A 19,409-nucleotide genomic window follows, 5' to 3' on the forward strand; every position below is an offset into this window, starting at 1 on the left:
AGACTTCTTCAGTCAAAGCTCCTCCATAATCAAGTTGAAGAAAAAAGATCACAGATTGTCTTCACAGGAAGTTCTTGGCATTTTTAAAGATCATCTCTTTTCATCACTTCCTTTGACTTCCTTCCATTTTACCTGTACCAACTACAACTAAACCTTTGCATAGGACTGCTCAGGGGGCAGTCCATCAATTCTGATTAGTCACCCACTGTTGCACACGTGGGTCACAGATCTTCCCCACTCAAGTGTGACTGGGGTGTATACACTTTTGTTGATTAAATCCAAAAATGGGCAAGGGAGAGTTAATTTAAATCTTCACAATAGGGAATCAAAAGTTAATCATTTTTATCCACAAGTAGAGATAAAAAGAAACTGAAATATGTGGGATTTTAAAATTTACTGTCCAAAATTCTTGTTCTCACTGAGAAGGAGAAGACCAAAAGCAAGCTGAGATTAATGTGCAATGACTAATATTACACTTTACTGGAGAAAGAAAACTATGCTATCTATAAATACCATGAGATTCATGTTTGTTTTATTCCCAGATGCAGAAGAGTGCATGCAATGCCCTGAAGATCAGTACCCCAGCAAGGAGAAAGACAGATGCCTGCCCAAGACAGTGACTTACCTGGCTTATGAAGAGACTCTGGGAATGATTCTGACCTCTGCAGCTCTCTGCTTCTCCATTCTCACAACCTTTGTCCTTGGAGTGTTTGTGATGCACAGAGACACCCCCATAGTTAAAGCCAATAATCGCAGTCTTAGCTACATTCTGCTCACTGCTCTCTCCCTTTGCTTCCTTTCTTCCTTACTCTTCATTGTTTGTCCTATACATGCCATCTGTGTACACAAGACAAACCACATCTGCCATTGTGTTCACAGTGGCTATCGCTTCCATCTTGGCCAAAACTATGACTGTGGTCCTGGCCTTTAGGGCCACTAAGCCAGGGAGCAAGCTCAGGAGGTGGCTGAGATCAGCAGTATCTCATTCCCTCATTTTCCTTTGTACACTTATACAGATGTGCCTCTGCTGCATCTGGCTGGGGACAGATCCCCCATTCCTTGAGGAGGATACACACTCTGAGGTTTCCTTCATTGTCATTCAGTGCAATGAGGGCTTCCTTGTGATCTTCTACTGTGTCCTTGGCTACATGGGCTTCCTGGCGTTGGTCAGCTTTACATTGGCTTTCCTGGCTAGGAATCTGCCAGACACTTTCAATGAAGCCAAGTACCTGACATTCAGCATGCTGGTGTTTTGCAGTGTCTGGATTTCCTTCTTGCCTGCATATCAGAGCACCAAGGGGAAGGTTGTGGTGGCCAAGAAGATATTTTCCATGTTGGTTTCCAGTGCTGGGATTCTCACCTGTATCTTTGCTCCCAAATGCTATGTGATACTTCTGTGTTCAGACAGAAACACCCTGAAGATAATGAAAAACAATGCTGATCACTGAGGAGCAATTTGTTATCAAGCTCTTCCTCACTAGTCTTCGAGAAGTAGCTCCTGACTTCATGATGAATGATTTAAAATACTCTAACTTTCATACAAGTTGTTTTTTTTTCTTTTATCATCTTTCTTGTGTACTAGACTGAAAGGTATTTTGAAGAAAGTCTTATTGCTTGATTTCTTAATAGATGTAGAATTAATTGAGTAATTATATAAAATACAATCTATAGAACAGAAGCTTAACCTAGAGATGAGGATGAACATAGTCTCATAAAAATCAATTTCTGACAGTCGGTATTGGTTAAAACATTATTTCTGTGATCAATGAATTTGTTCTATTTCTATTCATTGATTTATATAAATATACTCATGGTTTCTGAAAACTTTTCTTATCATTTCTTACAGCACATTAATAATCCATTATAACAAAGTGGTCAACTTGTTTAGACATTGTCAATTAATGCCATACCATCAGATTCCATTTTGTTGCCATCACTAAAAGAACAGCTAAACATACAATGATAAATGACTGTGCCATGGAAATGGAGAAGAAATAGGGACTCTCTTTTTCTCTCCTAAATTACACTACTAAAAACATTGATATGTCATCTTAAAATTATTGCAAAACCAGTAAACCCCCCCCCCCCAAAGACATTGGGAATCAATATTTCTACACAAGACTACTTAGTGATGTGAATCTTGAAATTTCTCAGACTTGTGAATGTCAAAAAATTCCCCATTGGGGAATTCTCCATTGGTACAATTCCCTATTGGGACCATTCCCCATTTGGACAGTGAGAACTCTACTTACATCAAAAATGTGAAGACCTCTACTCCACCCCTACTTAAGCCTGCTTTAGGGGAGAAAACTCCTTGCTGAACAATAAAAAATGCTTAAACCCATACTTAAGCCATGCCTATTTTTAGAATTAATACAAAGGGATGCTAAGTACCTATAAAGGTCAGGCAACTTGTGAACTTACAAGGAGCAAAGAGGGAAAAAAACTCAGAGATTCTAGCCTACTCAAGTGTGGATTACTAAAAGGATTAGTCTACTCAGGTGTGAATTCAGAATGGGCTGTCCTTTGGAAAATGTCTACTGTGATTGGTAGATGGAAGAACTTAGGGGAGTTGACATAGGAGAAAACCCCCTATAGAAGAAAAGGACAGTCTGTTGAAGAGTACAGTTTCTTGAAAAACAGGCTCTAAGGAGGCTGTTAGAAGGAGAGTGCTCTAAGGAGGAGGCTCTGAAAAAAACAGTCTCTATGGAGTGAGCTGGGAAAGGCTGAATTGAAACAGTGAGCTGGGAAAGTCTGCCTTGAAGGGTCTCTCTTGGGACTCTCTTGGGGAGATTCAGACAGGCATTGAGCTGGTGGACTCAGCTGAGATGGAGCTGGCCTGGTGTCAGTAGAATCCCTTGTTTGGACAGATCTTGTGGTGAGTGATTAAGATATAAGGACTGACTGATCTTTCTTTTAGGGCTTAGGCCTGGGTTGGCCAGGGCTGCCTGGGCTGGCCTATTCTTTTCTCATTTATTTCCTTTGTTTCTCTCTCTCTCTTTCTTTGATTCCTCATTGTATTATTAATTAAATTCTCTATAAAACCCAGTTGACTTGGGTTTTCATTCATAATTGGGAATGTTTCCCTGGCGACCACCTTATATTTGATTTAAAACAAGACACTGTAGTGAAAACATATTTTCTGCAGTCATAATTTACTCACCTACTCTTATATCTATCACAATTTAAAGCCTTCAACCATTTTAACTCTTACCGTTTATGGCCTTCACTCTTTTAAATGCCACAGTGATCAGGAAAGATCTGTAACTCTGGTACTGGAACGAAGCACAATCTAGTACACTAAAGCAAACCCCACACCATGAAGGCAGAACAAGCCTGGGGACAGCTAAATTAGAGGCAAAAGCTACTGGAGTTTTCAGGTCACAAATGGTAAGGTTGTTAGACAATGTATCAGGTACAATTTTCAAGATTCTTTTTCAGGGTCTCAGTACAGGACTCTATTGCAATATCTATGAAAGAACTAGAATATTGTCCCAGTGGGAATCAGAGCATTACCACATGACTGCTAATAATTAGAGAAGAACATGGGACAGAGGTCATAGTACCAGAGTCAAAAATGGTGCCTCTCATAGTCCTCAGAAAGTTTGACATGTCTGAAGCAATCCTAACCTTAGATCATACCATTCTGGAAGAACCAGAATTGCTTAAATTTCCAGAAATAGCTCTAAAAGTACCTGCACAAATAAATTGAAGTTTTTCACCTGAGGAACAGAGATTAAATTTCACAGTTTTTTTAAAGATTAAAACCAAGACAAATCCTTTAAAATGAGTAGAAAACAAAAATTGAAACACATTATAGAATATTATTTTTGGGATAGGGAAAACCAGGACACAAAGTGAGAAGAAGAAAAGAAAGTCAACATTGTTATATGCAAAGTCTCAAAGGCCATTTGAAAGACTATGTTTGGTTCTTGTACAAGGGGGAAGGGACTGGAAGTGGCATGGAAAAAAGGAATATTAAAACATCATGAATTTCCTGTTCATGGGATTTCTCCTTGAGACTTCTTGAGGTTCTCCTTTGGAGTTCTACTTTCCAGGACAGCTCCTTGGGGTTTTTGAACTTTGACTTTAACTCAGAGATTTGGGCCTTTTCACTGGAGTTTTTAGCTTTGGGACTTCAACATCCATCTTTGGAGATTCTTGGAGTCAAGGAGTTTCTTATTTGGTTCCCTGCTGCCTTGGTGAGCTTAGCTCATGAAGGTTTTTCTGCATTGGGACCTTGCCTGGATCCTGCTGGCTTTGCTGATGAGTGACTAGGATTGCCACATGGAGACTGGAACTCTGTTGGGGAGTGAGCTCCATTTCACAAGATCAGCATTTAGGATAGGATAGGCAGTCTCCTCACCTCTTTCCCTTCCACATTTCCCTCTTTTTACTAATATTCCAATGAAACAAAATTGTTTAAAGCTGCAAATAGTTTTCCTGACTTAAGAGATAATAATCAATGATCAATTTTATAACTCTTATTTAGTCAGATTCCCAAATTAACTATCATAGTAGTGATACTCAAGGTTTTTGAATTTGTTCACAATCTAAAATACTTACCAGTTACCTAAACTAAGAAATCTACCCAAAATAACAATTTACTTTCAACTATCTTGCTCTAACTTACATTAACCTATTCTAAGGAATTGTAACAAGGGAAAAAGGAAAAGGAAAACAAATAAATAATAAACAAGAACAAAAGTCAAACAGAAGCAAAATCAAAACAGGAAATAACATCAAACAAAAGATGAACATAACTTCCATGACAATATCAAACTTAAAATACTCTTATCAGATAAAACATAAAATGGTACTATAATTGCAAAACATTAACATTAAACGTAGAGAAAAAATTTTGAAAATGACAACAAACACAACATTGCATAAATTTTACAATGAAAACCAAACCAAACATCAAAATCATTTATGCAAATACATGTAACAAAATATATTAATGAATTATGTACATAATTTACATATACATACTGTGAATCTTAAAACTGGTCAGACTTCAGAAGATTTGATTAAGCTATTCCCCATTTTTAACAATGGAGGTATTTGGTCAGGAATGTATTGAGGACTTTAAAATTACTCCACCCTGCTCAGACAGTATCTGAGGGGAAAATAAAGTTACAAATTCCTGATTAAACAATGAAAAGTCCCCAACTCATACTTATAGTGAAGCAAAAACCATAAGCTAGATGATCTGTTTTTTAGATCTAATACAAATGGGTGCAATGTACCTATAAAAGTTAAATTAATCACTAAAACATCAAGCAACTTACAAAAGGAAAGCTTAACAAAAAAGGTGTGAAGTACTCAGAAGATATAATATACCCAGAGAAGGTGAGAACTAAATAGTAATGAGAACTAAGAATGGGTGGTCCTGAAAAAAAGTGTCTACTATGATTGGTAGATTTGAAAATTTAGGGGAGGTGACATAAGAGAAAATTCTTTTTTGAAGGAGCTCTCTGAAATCAGTTCAGGAGTTCAGAGGAGAGTGTCTGAGCTCAGTTCAGGAGTTGAAGATTTCAGTGAAGGACTGGAGCTTGCTTAGATGATCTTGTGGTGAATGATAAAGACTGACATTCTCTCCCTTAAGGCTCAGGCCTAGGCCATTTGACTTAGGCCCTTTCTACTATTTTCTCTTTCTCTCTCTCTTCCCTTAATTCCTTCATTTGTATTAATTAAAATCTCCATAAAACCTAGCTGACTTGGGTATTTTCATATTTGGGAATTTTCCCATAGCGACCACTTATCTTTAATAAAAATCAAGACACTAAAATTCATCCTTACAGTTTGACCCGAAACCTTTACAGTTTTGGCAATTAGGAAAAGAAGATTCCTAATAGCATTGGAAAAAGGAGTCATTTGGAAATGTAACCGGGAAAAGGGGTTAATTTAAACAGGGTTGGTTTTTAATAGTGGAGTGTGGTCGCCAGAGATTTAATGACTAAATCACAAAGAGATTTTATTTACAAAATGTAGAAAGAGTAAAGCAAGAAATCAGAGTGAGGATAAGTTAAGATATCTAGCCTGAGCACTAAGTATTTTATTCTTGGCCCCTCCAGTCAGGGAGAATTAGCTTCAGCCCACCTCGGTAAAGTTGAGGATCTGGGAAGTTTCTCAAGAGGTCTTTCCTGATGCCATTCTCTTCCGAGAAAAGCAATCAGTAAAGAGTCAGCTTTTCACTCACCACTTGTCAGTCCAGTCAGCAGATCCCTCTTCCCCTCTGTACCAGCCTAAATTGAAAGCATGAAGAATTGCCCTCACCCTCCAACAGAAGTGGGAGTCCAAGTTGAACTCCACTATAAGAATCACCCACTCTGTGGAGCACTCTCTTTTTTAAAGGCATTTTCTCTTGTGTTGCTTCCCTTAATTCCACATCTAGCAATAACAGCTGACTCTCTGTTCTAGGACTGCCCAGAAATTAGTTAGACGATTCTGATTTGTTACCCACTATTACACATGTGGGTCACAGTCCCCCCATCAAATGATTAAGTGGGATGTTTACACCTTTAGTGATTAGATCTAACATGGGTAGATCTTCCCAGTCAACTTTAAGTATCGTGTTTGCGCTTTTTGTGATTGAATCTAAAAATAGGCAGGTCTCCACACATAACTTTTAAGTAGAGTGTTTACACATATGGGGATTAAAATCCAAAAATAGACATGAGTTACAATTTAAATCTTCACAATCAGGGAAGAGCTAAGTATCTTCATTGTTATCTTCAGGATGATACCCCTAAAGACCAGCCTTATTCATAAGATAGGCATATCCTATCTGACTAACTTGAAAGTAGTTACTCTCAACCTGGTTTCAACTGTCTGCAAAAAAGGATGTACTGTTATTTGGTCACTTTGCATGCTAAAGCTCCTAGGAGCCACAGGTGAGTGTTGACAGACCCCAAAGGAGTATTGGATTTTCAGGTGGAACTAGCAATTCATACTAAGCCTTACTGATTCCTTTTCAGGATTTCACATATTATTTTGATGTACATATAGACACTTGACTGGGGACTATCATGGTCTTAGTGATTATTAAATCTGGGGGCTTTAGTTCCTCCTTGTTATCCTGCCATGAATGAACTCCGTGACATAGAATGATGGATAAAGGAGTTATAAAGTTAAAAAGTGATGAGATGATCTAGAGAGGGCTATAACTATGCTCAAACATTAAATTTAGAAGTTCTTTCAAGAGACATAGAGCCTGTTTTGTTTGCTTCACTATGAAAGAATTTGAAGCAATAAGTTGATGTTCCAAAGAAACTGGTTTCTTAAATGATGAATGTAAGAAAAGAGGGATTAATATAGAGTTCTCTATAAGTAAAATAGTGTTTTTAGAGGAAATAATATGTTTTTTCATAACAAAGTTTCAAAAAAATGATGAATGTTTAAGGAGACAGGAGAGAAAGGATTATGGATTTAGTACAGATGAATAGCTGTTTCAAAATATTCCATTTTAAAATTCTGTAGTTTTGTGTCCTGAAACTTAAATCCACCTACAAATCTGTCACCTCTTAAGTCAATTGTAGCCATGATCTATCCCATGCAATGAACAAGAATTTATCAATAACATCTATGTATAAACCTCTGACAATTACTTGAGATAAACTTTAAAGAGGGACTCAGAAATCAGTTTATATCTGCATTCCAGTTATTTCTGCTTTCTCTTCTTGTAGCTCAGCTATGGCCCATTTGATCTTCTCCTGTCTGATGAGGTCCTGTACCCATATGTCTATCAGCTGGGCAGCAGGGAATCCACTCTGCACTTGGCAGCAGTTCAACTGATGCTACATTTTGGCTGGACTTGGGTGGGGCTGGTTATTTCAGATGACCTGACAGGGGAACAATTCTTCAGGACTCTTAAAGAGGAGATGGCCTGGAATGGTATCTGTCTGGCTTTTACAGAACGAGCTCCTGAACTCTTTCAAAAGGAGCATGATGAATTTAAACTCTTGTCTAGGATTCTTCGGTCCTCATCCAAAGTGATTTTCATCTATGGCAACACCAACTCCCTTGGTGAAATTTCTGAATTATTGAATGAATATAAATTGCATGGGAAGATGTTGGTCACCACCTCATCCTGGGATTTTTTTGCAGATTCTAAGAATATGATAATGAGCAATTTTCATGGAACATTGATGTTTTCTCATTTCGAGAGGGAGATCCCTGGTTTCACAGATTTCCTAAGCAGTGTGCATCCCCGTGCCAACCCTGAGGACATTTTCCAAAAGTCTTTCTGGGAGGTGGTCTTTGATTGTAAACTTTCAGAAATAAATTCTGTCGATATAGCACATGAACGATGTGAGGAAAATTCATCTTTTGCCCACGTACCACATATTTATTTGAACAAGATCATAATTGGGAAGAGTTTTAATATCTACAATGGGGTTTATTTCTTTGCTCATGCTCTCCATCATATGCTTCAGACTGAAGCAAGAGATATATCAGAACTTGCAGCAAAACCACTTCTTTCTTGGAAGGTAGCATTTCTCTTGCACTGTCCTGGGCACTATCTGTAGAGTGCCAGGGCTCCACCTTTGAGGGAGAAAGCAGAGAGATAGAGATAGATAGATGATAGAGATAACAAAGCAAGGACCAGATGGGAAGGCTTGGCCTCTATGAGCTCCATTTATAGTGTCCCAAAGGAAGACTTTTATATAGAATAAAATGCTAAACATTATAACATTCCTGGGTGGTGTTGCTTTCCCCTACAAAACTGTTTATGACATGACTTCACACAAGAAAGTTATCAGGGTTGCTTTTACGAATGTAAGCAAATTGAGAAAAAGAAACAGTTAATTTATTCCGTATTCTTTAGGGAAAGGAAGGTTTGACTCTTACATCATATTACAAATATTTCTAGACAACAACTGTGCTATAACTGAGACTGTCCTTGCCAAGAGTCTCAGGAAAAGTCATAAGCAAGTCTTTTCTGTTTATTTTCCTCAGTGGGACTAAATTGTCCTAGGTAACTCCACTGTACCTTGGAGTTAACACAGGCTACTCATGTTTTTCTTTTTTTCTATTATATTTGTTTTATTGTAATAACAAAATTATACTTCAGTTTTCTAAAGTTTTATGATCATTTTGTCTCCCTCTTTTCTTCCCTCCCCTCTCTTGGCATTGACAAGAAATTTAATCTAGGTCATGCATGTATTTTCACTGAAAGGATATTTCCACATTATTCATTTTTGTAAGTGACTAATCTTTTAAACTGAAACCCCAAATTATATACCCAAATTAACAAATGTAAACATCATTCAATGACTAGTTTCCTCTTAATTATATTATATTGCAATTATCTGAGCCTTCAATATTACCTTTTGATCCCTATTAATCTCATTTCTTTTTTATGTGATTATATGACTGTGCACAAACAATGTTATTTTCTCAGACACAATTCTGATACAATAATCATGGTGGACACGTTGATATTCTTCCTTATACACATCTTTCAGGATATGAGTTGATGTGTTGGAGTATCCCATTAAATCAACTTCAATTTAGGGTATTTATTCTGGCCTTGATCATAATCCTACAAATCATATGATGCTTATATAGAATGTCTCATTGATCAATTTTATTTTAATGTTAACAACAAATGTATGCTGACTAAAATTGCAATGCCACCTACTACAATTATGACTAAGGCTAGAGTTATGATAATTACTGTTAATGCTATAAAACTATAACTTTTATTGATACTACAACTAGTATTACTAAACTACTACTGCCCCTACTAACTCTAGAGAATCATACTTGTCTTGGAATCCTGGAAAATTTCTAGAATACATTCTCTTTTTGTTTATTAGGTATTGTATTTTAGGACTTGGCTTATTACTTTTATTGTTGGGATTTTAAAAAAGTGATGGAGAAAATGTTAATAATGCGGATTAAATTTAGAAGTGTGTCAAGGGAAGAGATAGTGGAGAAATAGCTGGTTGGTTTTCAGTTCATTATTCATAGATATCTCCTGCATGACAACAGAGGCCAAGAGGATATGATTGGGAATAGAGCCTCCAAATGAACATCCTAGTGCTAATATCAACAACATGGAAATGCATTCGGATTAAGTACACATGTGATACGTAGGGGAATCGTGCGTTGGCTATGGGAAGGGTGGCAGAAGAGGAGGGAGGAAAAGAAAATGAATTTTGTATCCAATCAATAATGTTTGAAATGGACAAAATAAAATTAATTTTTAAAAGAAAAAAAACAATGCAGATTAAATTTAGAAGTGTGTCAAGGGAACAGATTTTGGAGAAATATCTGGTTGGTTTCCAATGTATCATTTGTAGATATCTCCTGTTTTTTTTTCTTTTTGAGTTAATTTAATAATTGAATATATTTTATATAAATGCATCATTCTTTTCATTTTAATTTTGACTTTGAAATTCACTCTACCTTCCACCACTTCTTTCAGTCAATTAGAAGGCAAGAAATATGATTGAAAATTACATGTGAAATCATGGAAAACGTGTCTATATTAGTCCTCTCTCTAAAGAAAAAGAGAAAGAAGAAAAAAAGTGAGGAAATTAAACTTCATTTTATAGGACGAGTTGATCAAAAATCTTTCCCATAGTGCCTAGTATGTTTTCATTATGCCTTAGAATTGTCTTGGATCATGTTATTAATCAGAGAAGTCAAGTCTTTCACAATTGATCATCATAGATAGACTCTTGTTACTATTCACAATGATGTCCTGGTCTTTTTTGCTTCACTTTCTATCAGTTCATTAAAGCTTTGCTAAATTTTTCTTACAGCAACTTGAATGTTAGTTCCTTTAGCACAATAGTACTACATGATGAATATATGGCATGGCTTATTCAACCATTTCCCAATTGATGAACATTCCCTCAATTTGCCATTCTTTGTCACCAGGAAAAGAACAGCTATAAATGCTTTTGTAAACAACGGTCCTGTTCCATTTTTTTGTGTGTGTACATTTCTAGTATTATTATTGCTGGGTCAGTGGGTTACCTGTAATGTATGTCCCTTTGGGCATAGTTCCAAATTTTTCTGTAGAGTGAAGGGAGATGTTCACTACTCTACAAATAGTTTGAATTTTTATTTTTTCTCCCAAAATATTCAGATTTTGTCATGTCTGATAGGAAAGTTGGTATCCCTGAGTTGTTTCAATATCTATTTTTATAATTTATACTAATAGAGCATTTTTCCATATGACTTCATTAATTATGGATTTCTTCTTCAAAAATGGCCAGTTTGTATTTTCTGACCATTTATAAATTAAAGAATGTCTTTTAATTTGATGTTTGTCTCAGTTGTAGTCTAAGTATATTTTTCAGAAAAGAAATCTTTAGGGTGACATATGGTTGGTTCAGTGGATTGAAAGCCATGTCTAGAGATAGGAGGTCCTTAGTCAAATCTGTGTTCAGACATGTCCTAGCTGTGTGACCCTGGGCAAGTCACTTGAGTCCCATTGCCTAGCCCTTACCATTCTTCTACCTTGGAATCAATACACAGAACTAATTTTAAGATGAAAGGTAAGGGTTTAAAAAATAATGAAGTTTTTCCAGAAGATCAAGCTGTTTTATATATATATATATATATATATATATATATATATATATATATATATATATATATATATATATATATATATATATATATTTCTTGGTACCCTTTGATGTAATTTAATGTCCCTAATATTGTTCCATTTTGATTTCTTATGCATTCTGCTCTGATTCCATTTATGGGTGTGTCCATCCTATTTACACTTATATTTATGATTACTAACACTGATTGTTTTCAATCTATTTCATTATTAATACTTATTTTTTTGTCCTGTCCTCTCCTTAAAATTCTATTTTCTATTCATTTTTGCATGTCTTTTATTTTCTTTTATTCCCTTCCCTAATATTCTCTGAGGTTCATTTTTTGCCTACCCACTTTTATTTTCCTTTCCACTGAAAAAGTTCTTTATTGAGTGTCTCTTCTATATATGTTATTTTCTCTATTTGTCTCCTCACTTTCTGCCAAAATGATTTTCTTGGTATTCTTAAAATCATTGTTTCTCAAATCTCCCTCAACTTGTGTTAATGTTTCATTTTTTCATAATCAGTCATTATGCAATAACCTCTTTGTAATTCTCTTCCATTGTAATTTTTTCCATTATTTTGTTTCACCAAACTTTTTGGAATTGTTTACTCATTTAATTATTTGCATTCCCTTTTCCTCTTTACTTTGAATTTCTGCAGTATGAATTAAAAATGATCCTGAATTCAAAAGCTTACCTCATCAAATGTTCTATATGACTTAAACTATTTTTCTAACTAAAAAGACTTCAGCATTTTGAAAGCAATAAATTGTGAGCACAGATTAAAAAAAAAGATCTTAGAATGCAAATATTAGAAATATTGGAAAGAATTTCATGATTTGGTGAAGGGAAGATAAAATTTTGAGGTTTGATCATTATCTAGAACATATCTAGGACATTACTCTTCTGTCAGCTATGGCTTGATAGGAAAAAAAGAGACAAGGAGTACAAAGTGCTAGGTAAAGTACAGTTGGAAGAATTTTCAAAAAGCAAATGACGGCTTTTGTAATCCTCAAACACATAGCCCCTGTTATGTTGATTATGAAGACTTAGGAGAGTGAAGAAACCTTTCTTTCCCCAAGAAGTAACAAACTTTGTCCTTACCTTCAGCTCCACCACTTCCTGAAGTGTGTTAATCCTGTCTATGGATTCCGAGTTGAGTTATGTGGGGATGGAACCTCCATGACTACTGAGGCATATAATATCCTGAATTTTAAATCATTTCCTGGTAGATTTTCAGTAGAGGTCAAAGTTGGAGAAGTGATTCCTCAGGAAAAGGTGTTAAGTATTAATGAAGAGGACATAGATTGGCCAGAAGATTTCCCTCAGGTAAGAGTCAGGTGAGCAACACTGTAGACTCTACATTGGACCTGAGAACTTCCATAAAAATGCTGGGAATGCCTAGGACAGGCCTGAAGCATGAACTTTTCTCTTGCTCTCAGTAAGTCAGAAATTTGATTTCTCTGATTTGCTTTTCTCAATAGACTTTTCAAAATTTTTTCAATAAATTTATATAATGATTTTAATTCATTGTATGATGAAAATCTTAAAATACCTCAGAACAAGTTGGCAAGTTTGAATTACAAGAGAGAAGGAGAGTGGAAAATTTTTACCATTGAAAGAGACCTATAACATCAAAGGGAAGCTGAGATAGGAAATCCTGCAACTACAGAAATAATTTGTCATGAAATTGTGTTCCCAAGAATTTCCATGGCTTCTTTTAATGTTATTAAATAAAATGTGCTTGCATATAGGGAAGAGTGTCTGGAGTCTGGGAGAATCCTTTTTTCCAGTTCACATGTGACTTCAAATGCTAACTAGCTCTGACTCTGGGGAAGTCACTTAATCCTTTTTCCTTCATTTTTTTTTAAATCTTTTGGAGAAGGAAATGGTAAACCACTCCAGGATGTTTGCCAAGAAAATAACAGATAAGTTTTTGAAAAGTTTGACACAAATGAAAAATGTCTGAACAACAAATTAAAATCTTGTGGTTTTTTTCCTCTTCTCATATAAAACTTATATAAAGATTCAATTTTATTTGTCTATTGAAAATCATAAATCCCACATTCTATGAATCAGCAGAGATTCAAATGAATCTCCAAATGTCAGAATAAAGAAACAAGAACAACCATTTGAATCAACTTTACTTGATTCTTATAATGAATCAGATCAAATCAAAATGAAGTATTTATTAGTTCATTTTATTATAAACTCTCAAAAATTATGACTTTCAGAACAATACAGGATTCCTTATTCAAATACAAATATTAGAACTTGTCTAGGGAACAAAAATATAAAGAAATATTCCTCCTTCAATGTCCAAAGAATTGCTTCAACATTTCTTGTATGAAATGATGTGTAATTTAGGGGTATACTTCCATATATTTGGTTGAAACCATGCCATCTACCCATTGGTATTTTTAAATATGAAGGAGCTCTATTGAATCTCCTGGAGATTCTGTCCATATTCATGTCTTTAGAAAAAGATGATATGGTAGAGAAGATGAAAAATTGGAAGTTCCATTCAGAAATATATCATCCTTTCACTTCCAAACTGCAGATATATTATTCTTAATATAGACCACATCATTGCCTCATTGAATCTGTGTTTCAACGATCATTCTTATAATAATATTTATTTCTTTTTTATGGAAGTTCAGATTCCAACTTCTATATGCAGTGTGACCTGTAACCCTGGTTACAGAAAACAGTCTCTTGAAGGCCAGCCCATCTGCTGCTTTGACTGTACCCTTTGCCCTGATGGGAAGATTTCCAATAAAACAGGTACTCACCTAAAGAGAGACTTCTCCAAAATTATAGAAAATGAATTTATTTATTTTTATTTAATTTCAGTCCTGTGACTTTTCCTGATAAATTTTTGTCTTACCATAATAATATGGAAATCTTTTTGTTATATGGTATACCTAAGAATATTTACCTCAAATAGAAAAATTCAATTCACAACACCTTAGACCTTGAAAATTATATCCTCATATTTTCCTCATAGTTACATTCCATTTGTTCTTTACTAATATATAAAAAGAAACATCATTTGAAGTTTCAGAATATAAGTGAATATATTATAGCAGATTTATATTAATCTATTGACATTGTATCTATGAAATAGGCTATATATTTAATTTTTTTCTTAAAAAAAACCCATTAGATATTTAGTATTGTTTAGATTTCTATTGGTATTTTCTAATTTTAAAAAAAAGATCAATTCATTTGTAGTGCTTAAGCAGAATACAGTATATAAGAATGAAAACCATATTTTATATTTGCTTATCTTATATTTTTTTTATCCTTGGTTGCTATGCTTGAGTAAAATAATGAAGGTCTAACATACTAAGAATCTATGACTGCCTCCCTTTCTTAGTAGGAAAAAGGTAGTTAAAAGATTATTAATCACATGGTGTTACTATTCAAATGAAAGGGAGATACTGAGTGAGGAAATTCCATTTTTGAATCACAAAGGGTGACTTGTCATCAATGCTATTTAGTCAAATTTCTATTCTCTACACTTCCTCTGCTATATCTCCAAATTTTACTCTCTACTGTCATCTTATGAGCTTAAATGAAATTCCAACTTGATAGGTATTAAGATAAGAATTAATTTATTTTTATTAAGAGAAATTTATAGACAAGAAAAAAGATTTTGTCCGTATTTAAACTGTCCCCTTTCAGAAACTTAGCTGAGAAGTCCTTATTCTGGCCCTTTAAGGAAATGGCATAAAAGTTCAATGAAAAAGAATTCTGGGCTCCTGATTCTCTGGCAGTCAAAGGGAAGAGGAGTGGCTGGTCTGAGCTCTTGCTCTGAAAGACAGTGGGAGGCTTTTGGAAAGAAGGAAAAATAAATTCAAAAAAGCTGAAGAAGAAAACTACTAGTTTATTATTAAAAAGCTTAATGCCCAAGGGTTTTTTCCTCTAAGCAACTCTGAGAATGAGGTATAAATTTGAGGCCTATTCTTGAGATGAACGCCAGGGGGAGCCGGAGAGCTTGTCTGTGAAAGTTCTCAGAGGCAGAGCTCTCTTTGAAGTTGACACACACAGGACCTGCCTTTAGTGGAAGAGAAATTGACTGTTGAAATTTCATGAATTTCTTTAAGAAGATTGTACAAATTACTTTGAGGTAGTGAGACAGAATTGAATCTTTAGGTAGCTGAATGGAGCTCAGTGTAACAGTTAAAGAATCTCCAGGAGGAGCAGTTGGGGTTGTGTTTAGGCAAAAATGTAGTATTAGGGTCTTATAGGTATCCCAGCATATTCCGACTTCTTACTTTCCTTTTATACCTCTATAATGAATTCATGTTAGATTAAACTGCCTCCAGCCATTCATCCCCTGTCTGAAACCAGCTTGGCACTGACAGATTTCGCTGTATCAATAGCAGCCTCAGTGTCATAAGAACAGTTGCCTCCAGTCCTCTATCAAAAGCCAATTATTGTTAACAATTAATATCTCATTAATACGTTTAGTTATCAATACACCAGCTATTATTCACCTATTACTGTTAGCTTCCTGCCTTCTATCAGTCACCTGCAAATAGTTTACTCTCAGAATTTTACTTTATCAATACAACTGGGCAATCAAAGGTATCAATATTTAAAACCAACACAGTCAGACATTTGGGCATCTATTATTTAATCATAGCATAAGCATACAATCTATTAATAGTTCTCAGAAAATACTGTAAAGAATTTTATGTTTATGTACATTTATAAGAAACACACTTGGTAACAGTAAGAGTGCCTGATACTGAAACAATGCTTATATATATCTATATATGTATATAATAAAAGTATCTTTGTGATGAGTGGAAATTATGAAAAAAGACAGATTTGAAATAGAAAATTAACAAATGGAGAAAATTATGAATATATTTGTATAACAGAGTTTCTGATTTAAAAAATCAAACTATTTATGAAAACTATCAGTAACAACTTTAAATGAGGTTTATTAGATTTCTGTGAACTGAATCTTGCACTTAAACTTCCCTTAGGACTTGCAATCATGAATTTGTTTTAAGAGATTATTATATATAATAAAAACTACAGAATACATTATTTCTCTATTTCTTTACTATTTTTAGAATTCACTAGCTATATAAAGAAATCACTTTAAGCCTCACTATAGAGTGTTTAATTTTGAAATGGGTCATAAATGGCTTAATTTTTATTTAATGAACCTAGATGTATTTGGTAGAAGATGTAAGGGGTTAATATAAAAGGTTTGACTGGATTATTTAGTCAAGTCTCTAGGAATTTAGTTAAATTCCAAAGAGACTCATTTTCACAATTTATTAATAAAATACAGAGTGAAAGTAAGAAAATCAGAGAGAGGATAGGGTAAGCTATATAAGCTTTCCACTAAGTATTTGCTCTGATCCCTGATTCAATTCAGTCAGAGGGGTCTCAACTTTGATCTGAGGACATAGAAATGCAGTGAGCCTCTCTCAAAGGGGAGGCCTCTTCTGAGAGTAGTCCCTGTAGAAACTCCAGGAAATGAATCACCCTTTTTCACTGACTATGTGTTAGTCCAAAGGGATGCACTCTGAGATCTCAAATCTGAGCTCTTCCAAACTCCAGTCAAAAACTAAAGACCAAAAAGACTTCTTCATTCAGAGCTCCTCCAAATCCAATTGAAGAAAAAAGATCAGTGAACCTCTTCACAGGAAGTTCTTGGCACATATAAAGATCATTTCTTTTTGTCACTTCCTGTGACTTCCTTCAATTTTACCTGTACCAATTACAGCTAAATTTGCATAAGACTTCCCAGGTGGCAGTCAATCAATTCTGATTTTTCAACCACTGTTGTACACGTGTGTCACAGACCTTCCCTGCTCAAATGCTAGTGGCGTGTATGTGCTTTTGTTGATTAAATCTATAAATGGGCAAGGGAGAATTAATTGTATCTTCATAATCAGGGGAGTTCATTTAATCTTCACAATATGGAATCAATAATTAATCATTTTTTATCCACAAGTAGAGATAAAGAGAAACTGAAATATGTGGGTATTTTAATTGACTGTCTAGAATTCTTATTCTTCTCACTGAAAAGGAGGAGGCTAAAAGCAAGCTGAGATTTATATGGAATGACTAATATTACACATTACTGGAGAAAGAAAACTCTGCTCTCTATAAATACCATGAGATTCATTTTTGTTTATTTCCAGATGCAGAAGAGTGTATACAATGCCCGGAAGATCAGTACCCAAGCAAGGAGAAAGATAGATGCCTGCCCAGGACAGTAACTTATCTGGCTTATGAAGAGACTCTGGGAATGATTCTGGCCTCTGCAGCTCTCTGCTTCTCCATTCTCACCACCTTTGTCCTAGGAGTATTTGTTATGCACAGAGACACCCCCATAATAAAAGCCAATAATCGCAGTCTCAGCTACATTCTGCTTACCTCTCTCACCCTTTGCTTCCTTTCTTCCTTACTCTTCCTTGGTTGTCCCACACCAGCCATCTGCATCTTAAGGCAAACCACATTTGCCATTGTGTTCACGGTGGCCATTGCTTCCATCTTGGCCAAAACCATCACTGTGGTTCTGGCCTTTAGGGCCACTAAGCCAGGGAGCAAGCTCAGGAGGTGGCTGAGACCAGCAGTATCTCATTCCCTCATTTTCCTTTGTGCCCTTATACAGATGTGCCTCTGTAGCATCTGGCTGGGGACAGATCCCCCATTTCTTGAGATGGATACACACTCTGAGGTTTCCTTGATTGTCATTCAGTGCAATGAAAGCTCCCTTGTGACCTTCTACTGTGTCCTTGGCTACATGGGCTTCCTGGCCTTGGTCAGCTTTACATTGGCTTTCCTGGCAAGGAATCTGCCAGACACTTTCAATGAAGCCAAGTACCTGACATTCAGCATGCTGGTGTTTTGCAGTGTCTGGATTTCCTTCTTGCCTGCATATCAGAGCACCAAAGGGAAGGCCATGGTGGCCATGGAGATCTTTTCCATCCTGGTCTCCAGTGCTGGGATTCTCACCTGTATCTTTGCTCCCAAATGCTATGTGATACTTCTGTGTTCAGACAGAAACACCCTGAAGATAATGAAAAACAAAGCTGATCACTGAGGAACAATTTGTTATCAAGCTCTTCGTCACAAGTCTTCGAGAAGTAGCTCCTGCCTTCTTAATGAATGATTTAAAATACTCTGGTTTCATACCAGTTTTTTTCTTTTATCATCTTTCTTGTGTACTAGACTGAAAGGTATTTTGAAGAAAGTCCTATTGCTTGATTTCTGAATAGAGGTAGAATTAATGGAATAATTATATAAAATACAATCTAAAGAACAGAAGCTTAATCTAGAGATGAGGTTGAATATAGTCCTATAAACATCAATGAATAATTATAATAAGTGTCTATTTTTGAATTCTTCAGTTTGCAAATACCACCTTTCTTATCCTTGACCAATACATCTAGGATTCTGATACAAAGGTATCTTATTTACAATGTATGATATGTTCCCAATTTATATACCTGAATAATATTAGTCATTAGGTTTATCAATTAATATTTGATGAATTAAACATGAACAATAAATGATTTGATGGGGAATTATTAAGGGTCATTTATTTGTTGAGTAAGATAATTTTTCTTCAATAAACAATTATAAAAACCTATTATAACTGCCATTCATTTTTATAAACTATTCCATTGTAGAGTTATAGTGTGTTGGGGATAATCCTCTATCAGAGATTCATTGTTCTCTTCTCATAGTTCTCTGAATGATACCTTCAATATATTGGTAGATTTTTATTATAAGATATAATAAAAATGCAAAAATGGTAATGCATCCATAATTATTCAGATTTTTAAAAACTCTTACCTTGAAT

General features: G+C 35.2%; 1 protein-coding gene and 1 pseudogene across 1 annotated transcript; both read left to right on the forward strand.

The window, feature by feature from the left end:
• On the forward strand, positions 542-1,445 carry VN2R638P (vomeronasal 2 receptor 638 pseudogene; annotated as a pseudogene).
• Positions 831-18,647, forward strand: LOC130455200 (vomeronasal type-2 receptor 26-like). The gene is made up of 5 exons (XM_056803734.1): positions 831-1,304; positions 7,689-8,492; positions 12,680-12,898; positions 14,230-14,353; positions 17,743-18,647. Exons 1-5 carry the CDS (start codon positions 831-833, stop codon positions 18,645-18,647), a joined length of 2,526 nt encoding a protein of 841 aa, XP_056659712.1.
• Positions 18,648-19,409: the final 762 nt, after the last annotated feature.

This window comes from Monodelphis domestica, chromosome 6 (assembly GCF_027887165.1).
Source record: "Monodelphis domestica isolate mMonDom1 chromosome 6, mMonDom1.pri, whole genome shotgun sequence".
Lineage (NCBI taxonomy): Eukaryota > Metazoa > Chordata > Mammalia > Didelphimorphia > Didelphidae > Monodelphis > Monodelphis domestica.